Source organism: Gorilla gorilla, chromosome 1 (assembly GCF_029281585.2).
Source record: "Gorilla gorilla gorilla isolate KB3781 chromosome 1, NHGRI_mGorGor1-v2.1_pri, whole genome shotgun sequence".
NCBI classification, from domain to species: domain Eukaryota; kingdom Metazoa; phylum Chordata; class Mammalia; order Primates; family Hominidae; genus Gorilla; species Gorilla gorilla.
The window spans coordinates 186081571-186099353 of NC_073224.2; the positions used below are offsets into that span (position 1 = coordinate 186081571).

The 17783-nt window shown below is 43.3% G+C and overlaps 1 protein-coding gene across 9 annotated transcripts in view; it reads left to right on the forward strand.

The window, feature by feature from the left end:
* Positions 1-3341: 3341 nt before the first annotated feature.
* YIPF1 (Yip1 domain family member 1) overlaps positions 3342-17783 on the forward strand; it is a 43112-nt gene continuing 28670 nt past the window's right edge. For 3 of the 9 annotated variants that reach the window (XR_002004152.4, XM_019018877.4, XM_004025833.5), the window contains exons 1-6: positions 3379-3480; positions 3730-3949; positions 4207-4286; positions 9933-10096; positions 14498-14578; positions 14818-14905. Coding sequence is in view for 2 of the 9 variants with exons in the window: in XM_019018877.4 (XP_018874422.2) it covers positions 4256-4286; positions 9933-10096; positions 14498-14578; positions 14818-14905 (364 nt within the window). In the remaining 7 variants the exon portion in view is untranslated. Of the gene's footprint in view, positions 3481-3729; positions 3950-4206; positions 4287-9932; positions 10097-14497; positions 14579-14817; positions 14906-17783 lie in introns of all 9 variants that reach the window. The other 6 variants (XR_010130957.1, XM_063698481.1, XM_063698477.1 and 3 more) reach the window with 4 other exon arrangements.

A 17783-nucleotide genomic window follows, 5' to 3' on the forward strand; every position in this document is an offset into this window, starting at 1 on the left:
GGCGGAGGGTGTGTGTGGGCTACGAGAGCAGGGAGAAGGGGAAGCTAATTCTGGTTAGAGAAGTCAAGAGGACTTCACTGAGGAAGTGATTTCTATGCTGAAACCAGAAAGACGGCAAGCAGTCAGCTGGCTAAAGTGAGGATAGTGTCCTGGTGGAAGGAACCACATGGCCAAAGGCCCAGAAGCCAGAGACAGCATGGCTCATTGGAGAAACTGAAAGAAGAATCATAGAGCTCAGAGTTGGGAAGTGTTTTAAAACACACCCAAGACCTTTTTTTTTTTTAAATAATTGAGACGGGGTTTCCTTCCTCTGTCACCAAGGCGGGAGGGCAGTGGTGTGATCATAGCTCACTGCAGCCTTGAACTCCTGGGCTCAAGCCATCCTCTCACCTCAGCCAGAGTAGTTAGGACTACAGGGGTGCTACCCAAACCCGGCAAATTTTGTGACTGTTACAGCGTCTCCGTATGTTGCCCAGGATGGTCTTGAACTCTTGACCTCAAACAATCCTCCTTCCTTGATCTCTCAAAATGCTGGGATTATGGGAATGAGCCACCATGCCCAGCCCCCAACTTCTTAAAGTAATCAGGGTTGATTTTCCCCACCATGTGTCACTCTTTATTTATTTATTTTTGAGACAGAGTCTCGCTCTGTTGTCCAGGCTGGAGTGTAGTGGCACAATCTTGGCTCACTGCAACCTCTGCCTCCCAGGTTCAAGCAATTCTCCTGCCTCAGCCTCCCAAGTAGCTGGGATTACAGGCGTGTGCCACCATGCCCAGCTAATTTTTGTGTTTTCAGTAGAGATGGGTTTCGCCATGTTGGCCAGGTTGGTCTCGAATTCCTGACCTCAGGTGATCCGCCCACCTTGGCCTCCGAAAGTGCTGGGATTACAGGCGTGAGCCACCGCGCCCAGCCGGCACTCTTTTCTTTACCTGCTGGTGCAGTGGTATGAGAAGCCAAAAATGCCTAAGTGGTAGTTACAGCTTCCAATTCAGTGGAACTGTAACTGGAATGAAGTGTTCTGTCTCCGCCTTCCCTGCTTCCCTGGGACCAGGATCTCCAACCAAGCAGAACTTAAACTTGTGAGGCAGGAGGCACACATTCTATGTGTGTAGGTTTCACTGAAAGTGATAATAAGAAGTGCTACCCCTTGGTTTGCAAATCTATAGGTATTTAGAACAAAGTACCATTATAAATAATTGATAAACCACTGGTTTAGTGTATGTACTACATGCCGGAGGACAATGCCCCAGTCTCCTGAGTATTTTCCCCAACCTGGAGCCCTAACTGTGCCTTTAACAAGCCATTCCACCATCCTATTAGGCCACCTACTGTTGGATGACTGAGTCACATGGTAAGACCCATGGTTATGTGTCACTGTTGCATGTTCTTTACAATTAAATTGGCCCCTTAGTCCAAAGCAATGTTGTGCAGGTAATCATTGCAGGATCTGTAAGCAAGAGGACTTTGCTTTCCTTTAACAAGGGAGAAAGGACTACTTCTGCCACAGCCACCTTTCCCTTGAAAGATTCAAGGGAAACTGGAAACGAGGGATGGTCAAGTCTCAGGCTTTCCTACCCAAATATCCTCATCCCAGTTCTCAGGTTCCCATTCATTTTCTGACAATGCCCCAGCTTTGATGGAGGAGACCTACAGAGGCTGTGCATTCAGTCTTCGTTGAAACTTTGCCACCCTTACAATTAGATCTTGGGCCTGATTTTCAGTCCAGTCTTTCTCAAGGCTATAGAAGAATAAGAATCTTCAAAGCTGCCATAGAGGCTCTCTAGCTTTCACTAAGTGCCTCAAGTTGACAGTTGGCTGTTCTAAGTCTGTCATTTTATTTTCAAGGTTTCCAATGGAGTTAAGAAAACCCAGTCCATTCCGTAGTCCTTATAATTACCATTGTTCTCTTAATGTTCCTGTGCCACAGCCACTAGATAACTCAGCACCTTATCTTCTACCTGCACCTTATCCCAATCAACTGCATACAGACACCTTAGTAATTGTGATGCCATTCTATTCTAAGTGTTATCACACCACCACCACCACCCTCCTTCTCTCTCCCCTTAACACCAGCAATATATTTGTTGTTGCCATGTGACTGGTGCACAGTTCAGTTAGAAAATGCCAACCTAAGGTTTTATTTTCTGGGGCCACTTTTGGTACCAACATGCCTTCATATTGCTTCCTCATATGAGTAGTTTATTGGCAAGTATGAATCCAAGCACCAGGAGTGAAGTACAGGGCTTGTATATCAGGGAAGGAAGGAGACCCATTTCGAAGATGCATTGTCAAATGCGTCACTTCCAAAGGCATTTGGTTGCTTAATCCTGCTAGGTAGTTTGAAAGCTATATGAAAGGGCGCCTGAGGGGGAAAAACAGGAAAAGCATATATTCATCAAGTGTTGACCCCATTGGTCAGAGATTTGCCTCATAAGACATTAACAACTCTCTACCCCTACACTTCTGGGATGCACCTGTCTGGGTGCTGATTGGTTCCAGCAAGGTCCCATGACCCCATCGCATCAAGAAACAAGCCTCGAAGCAGAAAGTGAGAAGCCTGAGGCATAGACTGGAGGCAAAGCTCACTCAGGTTAAATCTGCTGACGCTGGAATAAGATGAGTGGCGGTGAAATAAGCAGCAGGTGAGGCCAAGATGATCTGAAATGGGACATAAGAGGTGGCTGATATACTAGCACAGCTGAATTCATGAACTGAGATTCATTCCTGGTACATACTCAACCAAAAGTGCCCTGCACATGCTCTAAGCCTCAGCTTTCTCTTTGTAAAATGAGGATAATCACCCCAAGATAGCAGGATTGTTCTGAGAATTAGAGATCCTGCATGTACAAAGCCTGATCATGATAATCTTGGGGAAAAAAATACACTATATATGGCTATTATTAGATGTAAAGTCTTTCCAAGTGCTCACTTACTGGGGGTGCCCATACGAACAGACATCGCGCTTTCGATACTCATTCAGAATGTAATTGACTCATCATGTACTTTCTCACCAGTGAAATTTTTATGGCCAAAAGAAACTGAGGGACTGGTGACGCGGGTGACTTATTTTTTTCTTTCACAATCGTCTTTCATCACCCAATTTTATATTTCCTTAGGAAAAGAGGTATAAACACACAGTAAGAAAACCCTAAACTCGAGAATTTTCTACGTTCCCTGGAGCAAGGCCAGCCCAAGTAGTCACACTCAGCGACCCCACCACTCCGCCTTCGCCTGTCTCTTTAAGAACTCGAGGCTCACCCTCGGGAGAAGGGCGGGCGGGAGCGGGCTCTGCGCGCCGCCCCACGCAGGTGTCTCTGGGAGCTGCTGTCTCTTTAAGGAGGCGGGGCTCTTCCCGGAGGAGGCGGAGAGGTTCCGCCCCCCGGATCTCCGGCTTCCGGCAACTGGGCTGGACCGAAACCCGCGCGGAGCAACTGAGGCCCGAGCCTTCTCGGGACCCGGGGGACGCCTAACCCCGCGAGGTGAGGCTGCCGAGTTTGCGGGACCAGTACGACGCTAAGGGGGTTCAGGATCTCCTGCCCGCCCGGGCCGCCGCGGCCCAGCTCCTCTCCCTGAAACACTGCCTCTGCTTCGCGGTGTCCCGGGCTGCAGGGTCGCAGACACCCCATTGCCTACTAATTGCCTGACTCCGCTCTAGGCTCCTTACACGCACTCCCATTTAATGACCCCCGCACTGTGTGACTAGGTATCGTTATGCACCCATTTTACAGATGAGGAAACTGAGGCCGCGAGGAGCGCGCACACAGCAGAGAAGCAGCAGAATCGGGAATCAAACCCAGCTCTGTCTGACCCCAGAGCCTGTGCCCTTAACCACTGGCTAGGCTGAACTGCCTTTGTTCTTCACTGTCCCCATCACCTCTTTCAAACCTCAGCCTCTCCTTCCTCATCGTTACATCTCTAGGCTGCACCTGGTCTCTAAACATTCACACAGTGAGTTGAGATTCATTCCTGGTACATACACAACCAAATAAGGTTGAATTGGAACCTTTGGATCCCCGGGGTTAGTTTCTTTGTTACAGTTTTAATATTTAATAATACCTGATGCTTAGTGGTTATCTTTATATAAACCTATTAAACCCCACTGCAAAGGGAGGCAAGGGAAAGTGATACCATTTCTAATACATAAGATTTGTTTGCAGATACTTTATACTGTCATCCTATTACGTTTACCTATTTTTTTCTTTTAGACCCCTGCAAATTTTCTTCCTCATAATTGGGAGAAGACTCACTGGCCGAATGGCAGCAGTAGATGACTTGCAGTTTGAAGGTATATCAGTTGGGTGTCCACCTTTATATTTATGATCACTGTTTCCACAGTCACAGCAAGTATTTTCATTCCTATACTGCCTCACACATTGAAAGATATTATTTCAAACATCTTGGTGGCTGTTGGCCACATCCAGGTGTTTCCTGTTTGTCCACACCAGCTGTTTTTGTTTTTGTTTTTTTTTGCCAGATAACCCTTCAGATTGGTAACAAGTATCATAAATTTAGTACAGTGATTACAGAAAATGCTTACACAGTTCCTGCTTTAGTTCAGAAAACATTTATTGAGCACTTACTTTGTGCTTAGAACCGTACAAGATACTGGAGATAAAAAGATGAAGAAGTTTATCCACTGGTGGAGTAGATAAAAATGTAAAAAGATCATTAGGATGAAATGTGATCAGATCATTCCCTCATTGAATCAGTAAATATCTCCTGGTTGTGACCAGGAACCGGGCAATTGTTCTAGTTATCAGGGATAGAAGAGTGAACAAAATAGTTTCCTTGTGAAGCTCTCAGTCTAGTGAGGGGGACATGTATTTATTAAATGATCATTTAAATATATACCTACAAACTATGAAAGTGCTGGAGGAAAAGTTCAAGGAGATATTAGAACTCATAACCCAGAGCCTGACTTAGGCTAGGGATTGATGAACACTTGTTTGTTTGTTCGTTTGTTTCTTTTGACGGAGTCTCGCTCTGTTGCCCAGGCTGGAGTGCAGTGGCTCGGTCTTGGCTTGCTGCAACCTCTGCCTCCCGGGTTCAGACGATTCTCCTGCCTCAGCCTTCTGAGTAGCTGGAACTACAGGTGCCCGTCACCACACCCGGCTAATTTTTGTATGTTTAGTAGAGACAGGGCTTCACCATATTGGCCAGGCTGGTCTCGAACTTCTGACCTTGTGATCCACCCGTCTTGGCCTTCCAAAGTGCTGGGATTACAGGCATGAACCACCAGGCCTGGCCCACTTACTTGTTTTATTAACACCTTACCTAACATTTACTCTATGTCAGGCACTGTTCTAAATGCTGTACAGATAATCCTTATGTCAACTTTATGAAATAGTTACTTTATTCCCCTGTTTTATTAATGAGGAGACTGAGGCACAGAAAAATAATTTGCCTAATGGTCACACAGTTAGTAAGGGATAAAATCAGGATTTGAACCCATCCAGTCTGGTATCACAGCTTATGCTGTCTCTGTTATCTAAGGAAGAGATACACTGTTTAAAGATAAATCTATTTCATTTGCAAGTACTAGACATCCACCTCAATTTGCAAATACTGTCAACTTCGTCTTCAAAATTCATCTAGCATCTGACCACCTCCACCACTACTCTCACCATGCTCAAGGTCACTGTCACCTTTTTTCTGAATTATAGCCTTTACCTTCCTTCTGGTCTTTCTGCTTCCTCCCTTATCCCTCTACAGTCTGTACTTTGCAGCCAGACTAGTCCTTCTAAAACTCAAGCAGATCATGTCATTCTTTCAGAACCTTCCAGTAGCTCCCGTCTCACTAGAAGAAAAAGCCAGGCTGGGCGCAGTGGCTCACACCTGTAATCCCAGCACTTTGGGAGGCCGAGGAGGGCAGATCACCTGAGGTCAGGAGTTTGAGACCAGCCTGGCCAACATGGTGAAACCCTGTCTCCACTAAAAATACAAAAATTAGCTGGGCATGGTGGTGCACGCCTGTAGTCCCAGCTACTCTGGAGGCTGAGGCAGGAGAATTGCTCAAACCCAGAGGTTGCAGTGAACCGAGATCGCACCACTGCGTTCCAGCCTGGGCGACAGAGCGAGACTCCATCTCAAACATAAACAAACAAACAAACAAACAAACACAAAAACGAAAAAGCCAGAGCCCTTACTGTGGCTTAGGAGGCCCCTATATGATGCAGCCTCCAACCCTCTGATTTCGTCTGCTGCTCTCGTCCTTTCTGTCTCTGCCCAAGCCGCATGGGCTGTCACGGTTCTTCCTATGCACCAAGTACATTCACAGCTTGGGATGTTTGTGCCATCTTTCTGTGTGGGACATTCTCCCTTCAGATAGCCTTATGGCTTGCTCCTTTGCTCTGTTCAAATCTCTCCTCATTAGAGAGACCCTCCTCAGCCATCCTATCTAGGAGTGCAGTGCAAGAAAGTTTAAAGACAGTGGCCCTTGCAAAAGTCCCTGTGGAGTGAGGAAGTTTAATTTTTTTCCTAAAGGATTGGGAGAATACTTGTGTTCCAGATCACAGATGGTGGGGAAAGCTGACACAAGGTGAGGCTTAGGAGGAGGCAGGTGACAAATCACCCAGGGCTTTATCAACTGTGTTAAGGACTTGGGTCTTTAGAAAAGCACACAGGATGCTGGGGGTGGGGTGGCGGGGGGTGGGTCATGAAAGGCTTCTCCGGGGAGGAACGGTAGTAGTGGATGAAAAAGTAGAGGTCAGAAGCCTTCAGGTGAAAGGCATTGTTTCAGGAAAGGAGCAGAGGCTGAAACTAGCTTAGGATATGCCAGGATGTAAAAGCAGAGAATGTTGGTGGCAGAAATAAGACACATACCAGTTTTATGCTCAAGGAGCTGAGATGGACAAGAATAACCAGCACAGAGCAGACTGTGTGAAGAGTCGTCATGTTAGGGGTACACGCAACCCACACTCCAGTCAAACTATGCCGTCACTGTCCCTCCATCACGGGCACACTTTCCATCTTCTGGGTCTTGCTCATCCCCTTCCCTTTGCGTGAGATGCCATCCCCGGCACCTCTGGCCATCCTTCTCATATGGTATCTTCTCCAAGAAACCTTTCCTGATCCCAATAACTAGAGGAGTTATCGCCCTCCTTGGGGCCTTTTTGACCTTTGTGCTTCTAAAGTGGTACTGTCTGTTTCTCCTTCTGGCATTCCTTCCCCCTGGTAAACTACTGCTTTTTAAAAATTTTTTAATTTTCATGGGTATGTAGTAGGTATATATACTTACAGGGTACACTCATATTTTGATACAGGCATGTAATGTGTAGTAATTGCATCAGGGTAAACAGGGTGTCCATCACTTCAAGCATTTATCCTTTGTATTACGAACAATCCAATTATACTCTTTTTCTCTCTCTTTTTTTTTTTTTTTTTTTTGAGACCGAGTCTCGCTCTGTCACCCAGGCTGGAGTGCAGTGACATGATCTCAGATCATTGCATCCTTCACCTCCCATTTCAAGCGATTCTTGTGCCTCACCCTCCTAAGTAGCTGGGATTACAGGTGTCCACCAACATGCCTAGCTAATTTTTATGTTTTTAGTAGAGATGGGTTTTTACCATGTTGGCCAGCCTGGTCTCGAACTCCTGACCTCAAGTGATCTGCTCGCCTCAGCGTCCCAAAGTGCTGGGATTACAGGCGTGAGCCACTGCATCCAGCCCAGTTATACTTTACTTTTCTTTCTTTTTTTGTGAGACAGAGTCTCACTCTGTTGCCAGGCTGGAGTGCAGTGGTGCGATCTCGGCTCACTGCAACCTCTGCCTCCTGGGTTCAAGCGATTCTCCTGCCTCAGCGTCCCAAGTAGCTGGGACCACCAGTTTGTGTGTGCCACCACGCCCAGCTTCAGTTTTACTTTTCTAGTTATTTTAACTACTGCTTTTTAACTGTGAGACTTAAGTATATCTTCCTTGGTCTAATTCCCTCCAGCAAAGTTGTGACTATCTTTTTAAATGTCATTGCCCTGTACAATCAATAAGAGGTACCTGTAATGATAGTTATTATTTCATCATCCTCAAAATCTCTTTGTGGGGTAGGTATTATCTATGTTTTATAATTGAAGAAACAGAGACTCAGAGCCATGGAGTAATTTGCTCAAGGTCATGGAGCTACTGAGTATTAATAGTCTTACCTTGAACAAAGGACCATCTCACTCCAGAACCTCATGTTGCTTAAACTACCCAAACATTGCCAATTGAGGCTTCAGTAATTGTTGCATATTAGCTACCTGATTAATTTCAGTCACTTTGGTGTTCTCCATAAAACTGCTCATATAGTTGAGAGGCAATGAGAGTGAACTCAGTTGTCCTACTGCTAGGACTGGTGCCCTGCTTGTAGTGTTATAATGGTGCCCTGCTGGCACTCTTCCTTTGGCCTTCGAAGGTTCAGAGCTGCCCTGAATTTTATTCAAGAGCAGCTGAAATAAAGTGTGTTAGGATATTCGGAGACAGGAAGTCTCAATCACTGCTGGTGGACACAAGTAGGTAAGGTTCTTTTGGAAAGCAGTTTGGTAACATGGTTCAGGATCCTTGAAAATGGTTTGCACCCTGTTGACCTAGTGATCACACTGATAGGTGTTCATCTTAAGGCTGCCCCCCAAAAAGCTTTTTCTACACAGACACTCCTTTTGTATTTGTAAGAAAACCTTCATTGATGGAATATTATGCAGTCACATAAGTGATCATTTTAAGAGACTGTTATATGAAAAATCATTTTTGTGTATAATCCCCAATTTTACGTAATCTTGACAAAGCAGGATGCAAAATTAATTATAGTATCATGTTCTAGATCAGTACTTGGCACATTGTGGGCATGCAGTAAATATTTGTTGAATAAATGAATGATCATCAGTGGCATGAATCTCACTATGTGAAGAAAAGGAAATATACTAAAATGTTAATAGTGTTTGCCTTTATGTGGTAGAACTAAGAGTGTTTTTTTGTTTTTTGGGTTTGTTTTTTTTTTTTTTTGAGACAAAGTCTTACTCTGTTGCCCAGGCTGGAGTACAGTGGTATGATCACGGCTCACTGCAGCCTCTACCTCTGAGGCTCGAGCAGTCCTCTTGCCTTGGCCTCCCAAAGTGCTGGGATTATAGACATGAGCCACCATGCCTGGCCTAACAGTGGTTTTTATCCTGTGATTTCTACTTTCTTTTTTCCTTTTTTTTTGAGACATAGTCTCACTCTGTCACACAGGCTGGAGTGCAGTGGTGTGATCTCGGCTCACTGCAACCTTTGCCTCCTGGGTTCAAGTGATTCTCCTGTCTCAGCCTCCAGAGTAACCGGGATTACAAGGCATGTGCCACTACACCTGGCTAATTTTTGTATTTTTAGTAGAGACAGCATTTCACCATGTTGGCCAGGCTGGTCGAACTCCTGACCTCAGGTGATCCGCCTGCCTTGGCCTCCCAAAGTGCTGGGATTACAGGCGTGAGTCACTGTGCCCAGCTGATCCCACTTTCATTTTTGTTCCCATATTTTCTGTAGTGATTATGTAGACTTACTGGAAAAAATAACCTTCATTAAAATTTTTTGGACTTGAATCAAAGAAGAAAAGTTTAGGACTTAGATTATATTCCTTGTTCTCCCAAAATTATTTAAAATAAATGTTATTCTCCCCATGACACAGATGAAAACAGTGAGGTTTAGAGAGGTTTAGTTACGTACTCAGGCTTGTGTATTTAGTAAGTGGCTAGCTGAGCCAGAACCAAAATCTAGGTCTGACTCCAAATTCTGTTGTCTTCATAGTCATTTTTCTATATCAGATTGATCTCCTGATGAGATTTTTTGTTTTTCAAAGCTTTTGCCCTTTGTATCAGGTAGGGTCTATAGCAAAGCTGAGGTTGTGACAGCTTGTCTTTAAATTCAAAGTATAGCATTTCTAGTGTGGGTAAGGTTTCTGAGGCCCGTGTGCTCTAATTGATTTCAGAATTTGGCAATGCAGCCACTTCTCTGACAGCAAACCCAGATGCCACCACAGTAAACATTGAGGATCCTGGTGAAACCCCAAAACATCAGCCAGGATCCCCAAGAGGCTCAGGAAGAGAAGAAGATGATGAGTTACTGGGAAATGATGACTCTGACAAAACTGAGGTTTGAACTTGTCTTTGAGATATTTTTTAAACAATTTTTAAAGCTTGTTTATGTGCTTATTCACTGTCTACTGTGTGCCAGGTACAGTGTCAGGCAATGACAGCTCAGAGGTAAATGACACATGGCCTCTTCCTTGGTGGGGGAAACAGGCAAACAGACCATTATTTTCTGTAAGTACACTTGTGGAGGGGAACACTGGGGTAGTGAGCAGAGATCCTAGCTTATGGAATGTGGGACTCCCATGCTCAATATTTTCTAATATTAGAGTAGGAAAGAACCTTCATGGCCCTCTGTTTTAGCCTCTCTTCTGAGATATTGATGCTGTCCTTGCTATGTAGGAAAGATAACACTTGGAGCCAGGCGTGGTGGCTCACGCGTATAATCCCAGCATTTTGGGAGGCTGAGGTGGGCAGATCACTTGAGCCCAGGAGTTCGAGACCAGCCTGGGCAACATGGTGAAACTCCACCTCTACAAAAAGTACAAAATATTAGCCGAGTATGGTGGTGTACACCTGTAGCCCCAGCTACTCGGGAAACTAAGGTGGGAGGATTGCTTGAGTTTGGGAAGTAGAGGTTGCAGTGAGCTGAGATTGCACCACTACACTCCAGCCTCGGCAACAGAGTGAGACCCTGTCTCCGGAAGAAAGAAAAAAAAAAAAAGGAAAGATTGAAAACCCTTGCTTGAGTACCTCCAGGAATGGGCTGTTTACCACCATGTAAGGCAGTTGCTGCCATTGTCGACTTTAATTGTGAAAATGTTTTTCTTTAATTTTTTTTCTTCAACTTTTATTTTAAGTTCAGGGGTCATGTGCAGGAGGTACAGGTTTGTTACATAGGTAAACATGTGCCACAGTGGTTTGCTGCACAGATCACCCCATCACCTAGGTATTAAGCCCAGCATCCATTAGCTATTCTTCCTGATGCTCCCCCTCCCATGTGTCCATGTGTTCTCACCATTCAGCTCCCACTTATAAGTGAGAAGATGTGGTGTTTGGTTTTCTGTTCCTGTGTTAGTTTGCTAAGGATAATGGCTTCCAACTCCATCCATGACCCTGCAAAGGACATGATCTCCTTCCTTTTTCTGGCTGCGTAGTATTCCATGGTTGTATATATACCATATTTTCTTTATCCAGTCTATCATTGATGGGCATTTAGGTTGATTCTGTATCTTTGCTATTGTGAATAGTGCTGCAGTGAACATATATGTGCTTGTATCTTTATAACAGAATGGTTTATATTTCTTTGGGTATATACCCAGTAATGGGATTGCTGGGTCAAATAGTATTTCTGCCTCTAGGTCTTTGAGGAATCGCCACACTGTCTTCCACAATGGTTGAACTAATTTACACTCCCACCAACAACATAAAAGCATTCCTTTTTCTCCGCAACTTCCCTAGCATCTGTTGTTTCTTGACTTTTTAATAATCACCATTCTGACTGGTATGATATGGTGTCTCATTGTGGTTTTGATTTGCATTTCTCAAATCAAGATATTGAGCTTTCTTTCATATGTTTTTTGGCCACATGCATGTCTTTTGAGAAGTGTCTGTTCATGTCCCTTGCCCACTTTTTAATGGAGTTGTTTGTTTTTTCCTTGTAAATTTGCTTAAGTACTTTGTAGACTCTGGATATTAGACCTTTGTTAGATGGATAGATTGCAGAAATTTTCTCTCATTCTGTAGGTTGTCTGTTCACTCTGAAGATAGTTTCTTTTGCTGTGCAGAAGCTCTTTAGTTTAATTAGATCCCATTTGTCAATTTTTGCTTTTGTTGCAATTGCTTTTGGTGTTTTCATCATGAAATTTTTGCCCATGCCTATGTCCTGATTGGTATTCCCTAGATTTTCTTTCTTTTTCTTTTTCTTTTTTTTTTTTTTTGAGATGGAGTCTTGCTTTGTCGCCTAGGCTGGAGGCTCATTGCAACCTCCGCCTCCTGGGTTCAAGCGATTCTCCTGCCTCAGCCTTCCGAGCAGCTGGGACTACAGGCACGTGCCACCATGCCCAACTAATTTTTGTATTTTTAGTAGAGACGGGGTTTCACCATATTGGCCAGGCTAGTCTCGAACTCCTTACCTCGTGATCCACCCATCTTGGCCTCCCAAAGTGCTGGGATTACAGGCATGAGCCACCGCGCCCAGCCAGTATTCCCTAGATTCTCTTCTAGGGTTTTTTTAGTTTTGTGTTTTACATTTAAGTCTTTAATCCACCTTGAGTTAATTTTTGCTTATGGTATAAGGAAGGGGTCCAGTTTCAGTTTTCTGCATATGGCTAGCCAGTTCTCCCAGCACTATTTATTGAATAGGGAATCCTTTCCCCATTGCTTGTTTTTGTCAGGTTTTTCGAAGATCAGATGGTTGTAGACGTGCATTCTTATTTCTGAGTTCTCTATTCTGTTTCATTGGTCTATGTGTCTGTTCTTGTACCAGTACCATGCTGTTTTGGTTACTGTAGACTTGTAGTTTAGTTTGAAGTCAGGTAGCATGATGCCTCCAGCTTTGTTCTTTTTGCTTAGGATTGTCTTGACTATTTGGGCTCTCTTTTGATTCCATGTGAATTTTAAAATAGTTTTTTTCTAATTCCGTGAAGAATGTCAATGGTAGTTTACTGGGAGTGGCATTGAATCTATAAATTACTTTGGGCAGTATGCCATTTGCACAATATTGATTCTTCCTAACTATGAGCATGGAATGTTTTTCCATTTGTTTGTGTCCTCTCTTATTTCTTTGAGCAGTAGTTTATAGTTTTCTTTGAAGAGGTCCTTTACTTCCCTTGTTCCTAGGTATTTTATTCTTTTTGTAGCAGTTCATTCATACAAAAGAACGAGAGTTCATTCATAATTTGGCCCTCTGCTTGCCTGTTGTCGGTGTATAGGAATACTAGCAATTTTTGCACATTGATTTTGTATCCTGAGACTTTGCTGAAGTTGCTTACCAGCTTAAGAAGCTTTTGGGCTGAGATGATGGGGTTTTTTAGATATAGAAATATGTCATCTTGCAAACAAAGATGATTTGACTTACTCTCTTCCTATTTGAATACCCTCTTCCTATTTGAATACCCTTTATTTGTTTCTCTTCGCTGATTGCCCTGGCCAGAACTTCTAATACTATTGAATAGGAGTGATAAGAGAGGGCATCCATGTCTTGTGCTGGTTTTCAAGGGGAATGCTTTCCTTGGTTGGGGATGGGTGTTCCTTTGTCTCCGTGCTGCTCCTGAGTGAGACATCGCCCCAGCCTGCTTTTCTTCATTCTCCGTGGGTCGAGCTACTTGCCTAGTCAGTCCCAATGCAAGAACCTGGGTATTTCAGTTGAAGGTGCTGAATTCATTCACCGCTTTCACTCCTCTCTGTGAGTGCTGCAGACCACAGCTACTTCTAATCGGCCATCCGTTTTCCTTTATAATGAACAAAAAATATCTGCCTATAGCACCTGCCCTTGTCCTGCAAAGCAGCTCAGTGTTCACCTGTACTTTTTGCTGTATGAATTCCCTTCAGATACCTGAAGATGACAGGCACAATTCCTGGCATTGGGCCTGCATTCTGCCACCAAAGAGCTGTGTTGTTGGGATAGGTATGGCCCTCCTCAGGTGCCTCTTCTCAATTGGATTTTTTTTTTTTTGTCAGAGTAGTAATATTTTTAGTACTTTAGAGTGAGTCAATATATCAGATTTTTGAGAATTCAGGTGGCAATAGTAGGGAGGATTGTGGATGGATGGGGAAGGAAGAGATATTTACACTGCTGGATGCAGTGGCTCATGCTTGTAATCCCCGTGCTTTGGGAGGCTGAGGCGGGAGTATCACTTGAGCCCAAGAGTTTGAGACCAGCCTGGGCAAAATAATGAGACTCTGTCTCTACAAAAATTAAACAATTAGCTGGGCATAGTGGTGTACGCGTGTAGTCCCAGCTGCTTGGGAAGCTGAGGTGGGAAGATTGTTTGAGCCCAGGAGTTCAAGGCTGCAGTGAGCTATGATTGCACTACTGCACTATAGCTTGGGAAAGAGAGTGAGACGCCATCTCAAAAAAAAAAAGTGAAAAGATATTTACACTGACTGCCTTCTGTATGTGTTGTATGTGTGTATATGTATTTATTATTGTACATAATTCTATATACTATTGAATCTAGATAAGGGAACTAAGCCCAACAGGAGTCTAGTGATTTGCCAAAGCTCCCCTCAGTGGAGGGGCCAGGATTTGAACCCTTTTGGTGTGACTTCAAAACCAATGCTTGTTTTTCTAATCAGGCTGAGAGTTGTGAATTGGGTATTTCAGAGTTGGTTATTGAATGTGGAAGAGCCTATTGTTTCAAACGTTTTGATTTTCCATTAGATCAGATCCCTCCTGCACCCCACGCAGCTGGAATTAAGAAATTGCTTATGTGTTCATTATGTTTTATTTTATTTCTGACAGTTACTTGCTGGACAGAAGAAAAGCTCCCCCTTCTGGACATTTGAATACTACCAAACATTCTTTGATGTGGACACCTACCAGGTTTGGAAACCAATTTCACCTTTCCTTTTACGTGTAAAGGAGACTTGTTTCTTTAATGGTTGAACAACCAAATAATGTGAAAGCCTTTATATACTGAAAATGGTCTTACAAAAGTAAAGGGTTATTAGCATTTGAAAATGCTATCATAAAAGCTCTAATGACTGAGTTTCAATTTTGTAGTAGTTGAATTTATTAAACTTAAAAAACTTCAGTAGAATTACTGCTATGATGTTTTCCAGGTCTTTGACAGAATTAAAGGATCTCTTTTGCCAATACCCGGGAAAAACTTTGTGAGGTTATATATCCGCAGCAATCCAGATCTCTATGGTATGTTTAGTACTGATTTGTTTACTGTATTTCAGTTGAACTTGGGTGAGTGTGAGGGTTGCCTGGAAACGTGGAGAACTGCACTATTGGTGGGGCATGCCATGTTTTGTTAGACTTTTCTGAACTTCAGTAGCAACCCTTGCAAGTAATTTTGGAGGAATACAATTATGTGTTATATTAGTGCCACGTCATCATTACAAGTACTAGTATATCCTTCAAAGGTCTTTAAATGGGGCTGGGCGCAGTGGCTCATGCCTATAATCCCAGCACTTTGGAAGGCTAAGATGGGAGGATTGCCAGAGGCTAGGAGTTTGAGACCAGTCTGGGCAACATAGCAAGACCCTGTCTCTACTAAAGGCTGGGTTGGCACAGTGGCTGCTGCCTGTAATCCCAACACTTTGGGAGGCCGAGGCAGGAGGATTGCTTGAGCCCAAGGAGTTTGAGACCAGCCTGGGCAGCATAAGGAGACCCTATCTCTACTAAAAAATAAAAATAAAAAGAATGATTTTTAAAAATTCTTCAAATGACTTTACAACTTGAGACAAATTTAGTCACTTTGACTAGGTGGAGATTGGACCATTTGATGTTGGAGGAGAAGGTATTCTCACACTTTTTCACTGATATGCTGAGTTCCAGCTCTGCCCTCAGATGAGCTGGCTCCTTTTAGGATTTGGTCACCAGCAGTGGAAGTCTGAAACAGGATTGGGCCGGGGATGGTTGTCATCCCTGACCTTAATGCTGTCTGAGAAAAACTCAGAGGTCCACCCAGTACTCCTGAGGAAAAGGCCCCAACAGTGGCCTGTGTTTGAGGGGGGAAGAGAGTGCTGTCCGTGTGCCAGGTGCTGTACCAAAGACTGTGTCTTGCAACAACCCTTGCAAAGTATCCCCACTTTTCAAATGAGGAAGCTGATGCTCAGTGAGGATCATTGATATATATGCTCAATCAGAAATGATAAATAGTAAAGCAGTCATATATGTTGATTTTAAATATGGACTCTAGGGAGCCTGGTGTGAAAACCGTTGCACTGGCCCATGCTTTTCATCTGAGGGTTGTCAGGGTGGTTTCTCTGTCTCATTCATTCTTACTTGTAGCCTGAGAACATCCTGAGGGGCAGGCTCTGTGCCTCAGTGTCTTTAGTGCCTGGCAGAGGCCTTGGCACACAGCAGGTGCTCAAACAATTTTTAGCACCTTATTTTATGCTAGACTCTGTGCTAGAGGCTGAGGATTTAAAGATAAGGCCGTGGTCCCTAGCCCCAACGAGGAAGAAGAGAGAACACTAACATCTGTTGAATACCTTATAAGTGCCAAGCGTGGAGATAAGCACTATTTTAGTATTTTATGCTATTTTATTTCCCATACTCCAAGGTAGCCTCCTTATCTTACAAAAGAGAAAACTGAGGTTAAGGAGATAACTTGCCCGTAGTTACAGAGTTAGCAATAATAATGGCAAACACACATATAGTGCTTATTATGTGCCAGACACTATTATTAGGGCAGTACCTGTATTAACTCATTTAATCCTTATGCCAGATCCAACTTTATGAGGGAGATACTATTATTATCCCCATTTTATAGATGAGGACACTGAGTCACACAGAGGTCCAGTAACTTGCCAAGATTATACAGCTAGTAAGTGCTGGGCTCAATTTTCAAATCAACACTGTAGCTCATAATCCATTTCTTCATCACTGTGCTATACTGCCGCTCATGACAAAGCCAGGGCTTGAATCCAAGGCTTGCTTCTTTTCTGTGACACTAGTAGCCTCATTAGCTCATAGACATGGTTAAAAGAAGAAGGTATAATATAGGTGAAGTGTTTGATAGCACTTTTTCTTAACTGCCTTCTTCTAACCTCCACCCACAACAAAACCTAATCCGAGAGGGTGGAGGTTAGAGGAAGGCAGTTAAGAAAAAGATGACAATTTACAGAGGGTAAGGAAAAGATTGATAACTTTGACTACATTTCACCTAAAATTTAAAATTTCTACACAACAAAATAAACCATAAGTAAAGTAAAAAAATAAACCACAGACCAGGGGACATACTTCCAATGCATATAACCAACAAACAGTGAGAAACAAGAATATATGTTGAACTCCCACAAATTAGAAGAATAAACCAAGCAACTCTGGGGAAAAAATTGCCAATAAATATATGAAAAGATGCTTAGCCCCACCTGCAACCAGAGAAATAAAAAGTAAAATAAGATTATTTATGCTCATTATTTTAGTAAACATATACAGTTTGGCTTGTCTTCATTTATTCATTCAATTCATTCAACAAACATTGAGCTCTTGCTATTGTACTGGAGATACAGCAGTGAAAACATAAAAATCTCTACCCTTAGGCAATTTGTAATTTACTGAGCTTAACAATAAGCAAAGAAAAGTAAAATATATAGTTTTCTAGTAATGAATACTTAGGTGAAAATTTAATAGCAGAGAGAAGAAGGACATGAAGTGTTTGTATAAATGGGTGAATTTGAAAATTTAAAAAGGTGAATTTTGAGTAATGACCTGAAGTAACTGGGAGTGATTTATGTAGATATCTAAGGGAAGAGCACTTGAAACAGAAAGATCAGCAAGTGCAAAGGCCCTAAGCCAAGAGCTAGCCTAGTACATTCAAAGAACCACAAGAGGCTATTGCGACTGGATGAGAGTGAACATGGGGACCTAGAAGGAGATGAGGTGAGAGAGACAGTGTGGAGGGACAGGTAAGGTCTCATAAGTCACAGTGAGGACTTTGGCATTTGCTTGAATGCAAAGCCATTGGAGAGTTTCGACAGACGAGTAACATACTTTTTTGTTTTTTGAGACTGGGTCTTGCTCTGTTGCCCAGGCTGGAGTGCAGTGGCTCGATAATGGCTCACTGCAGCCT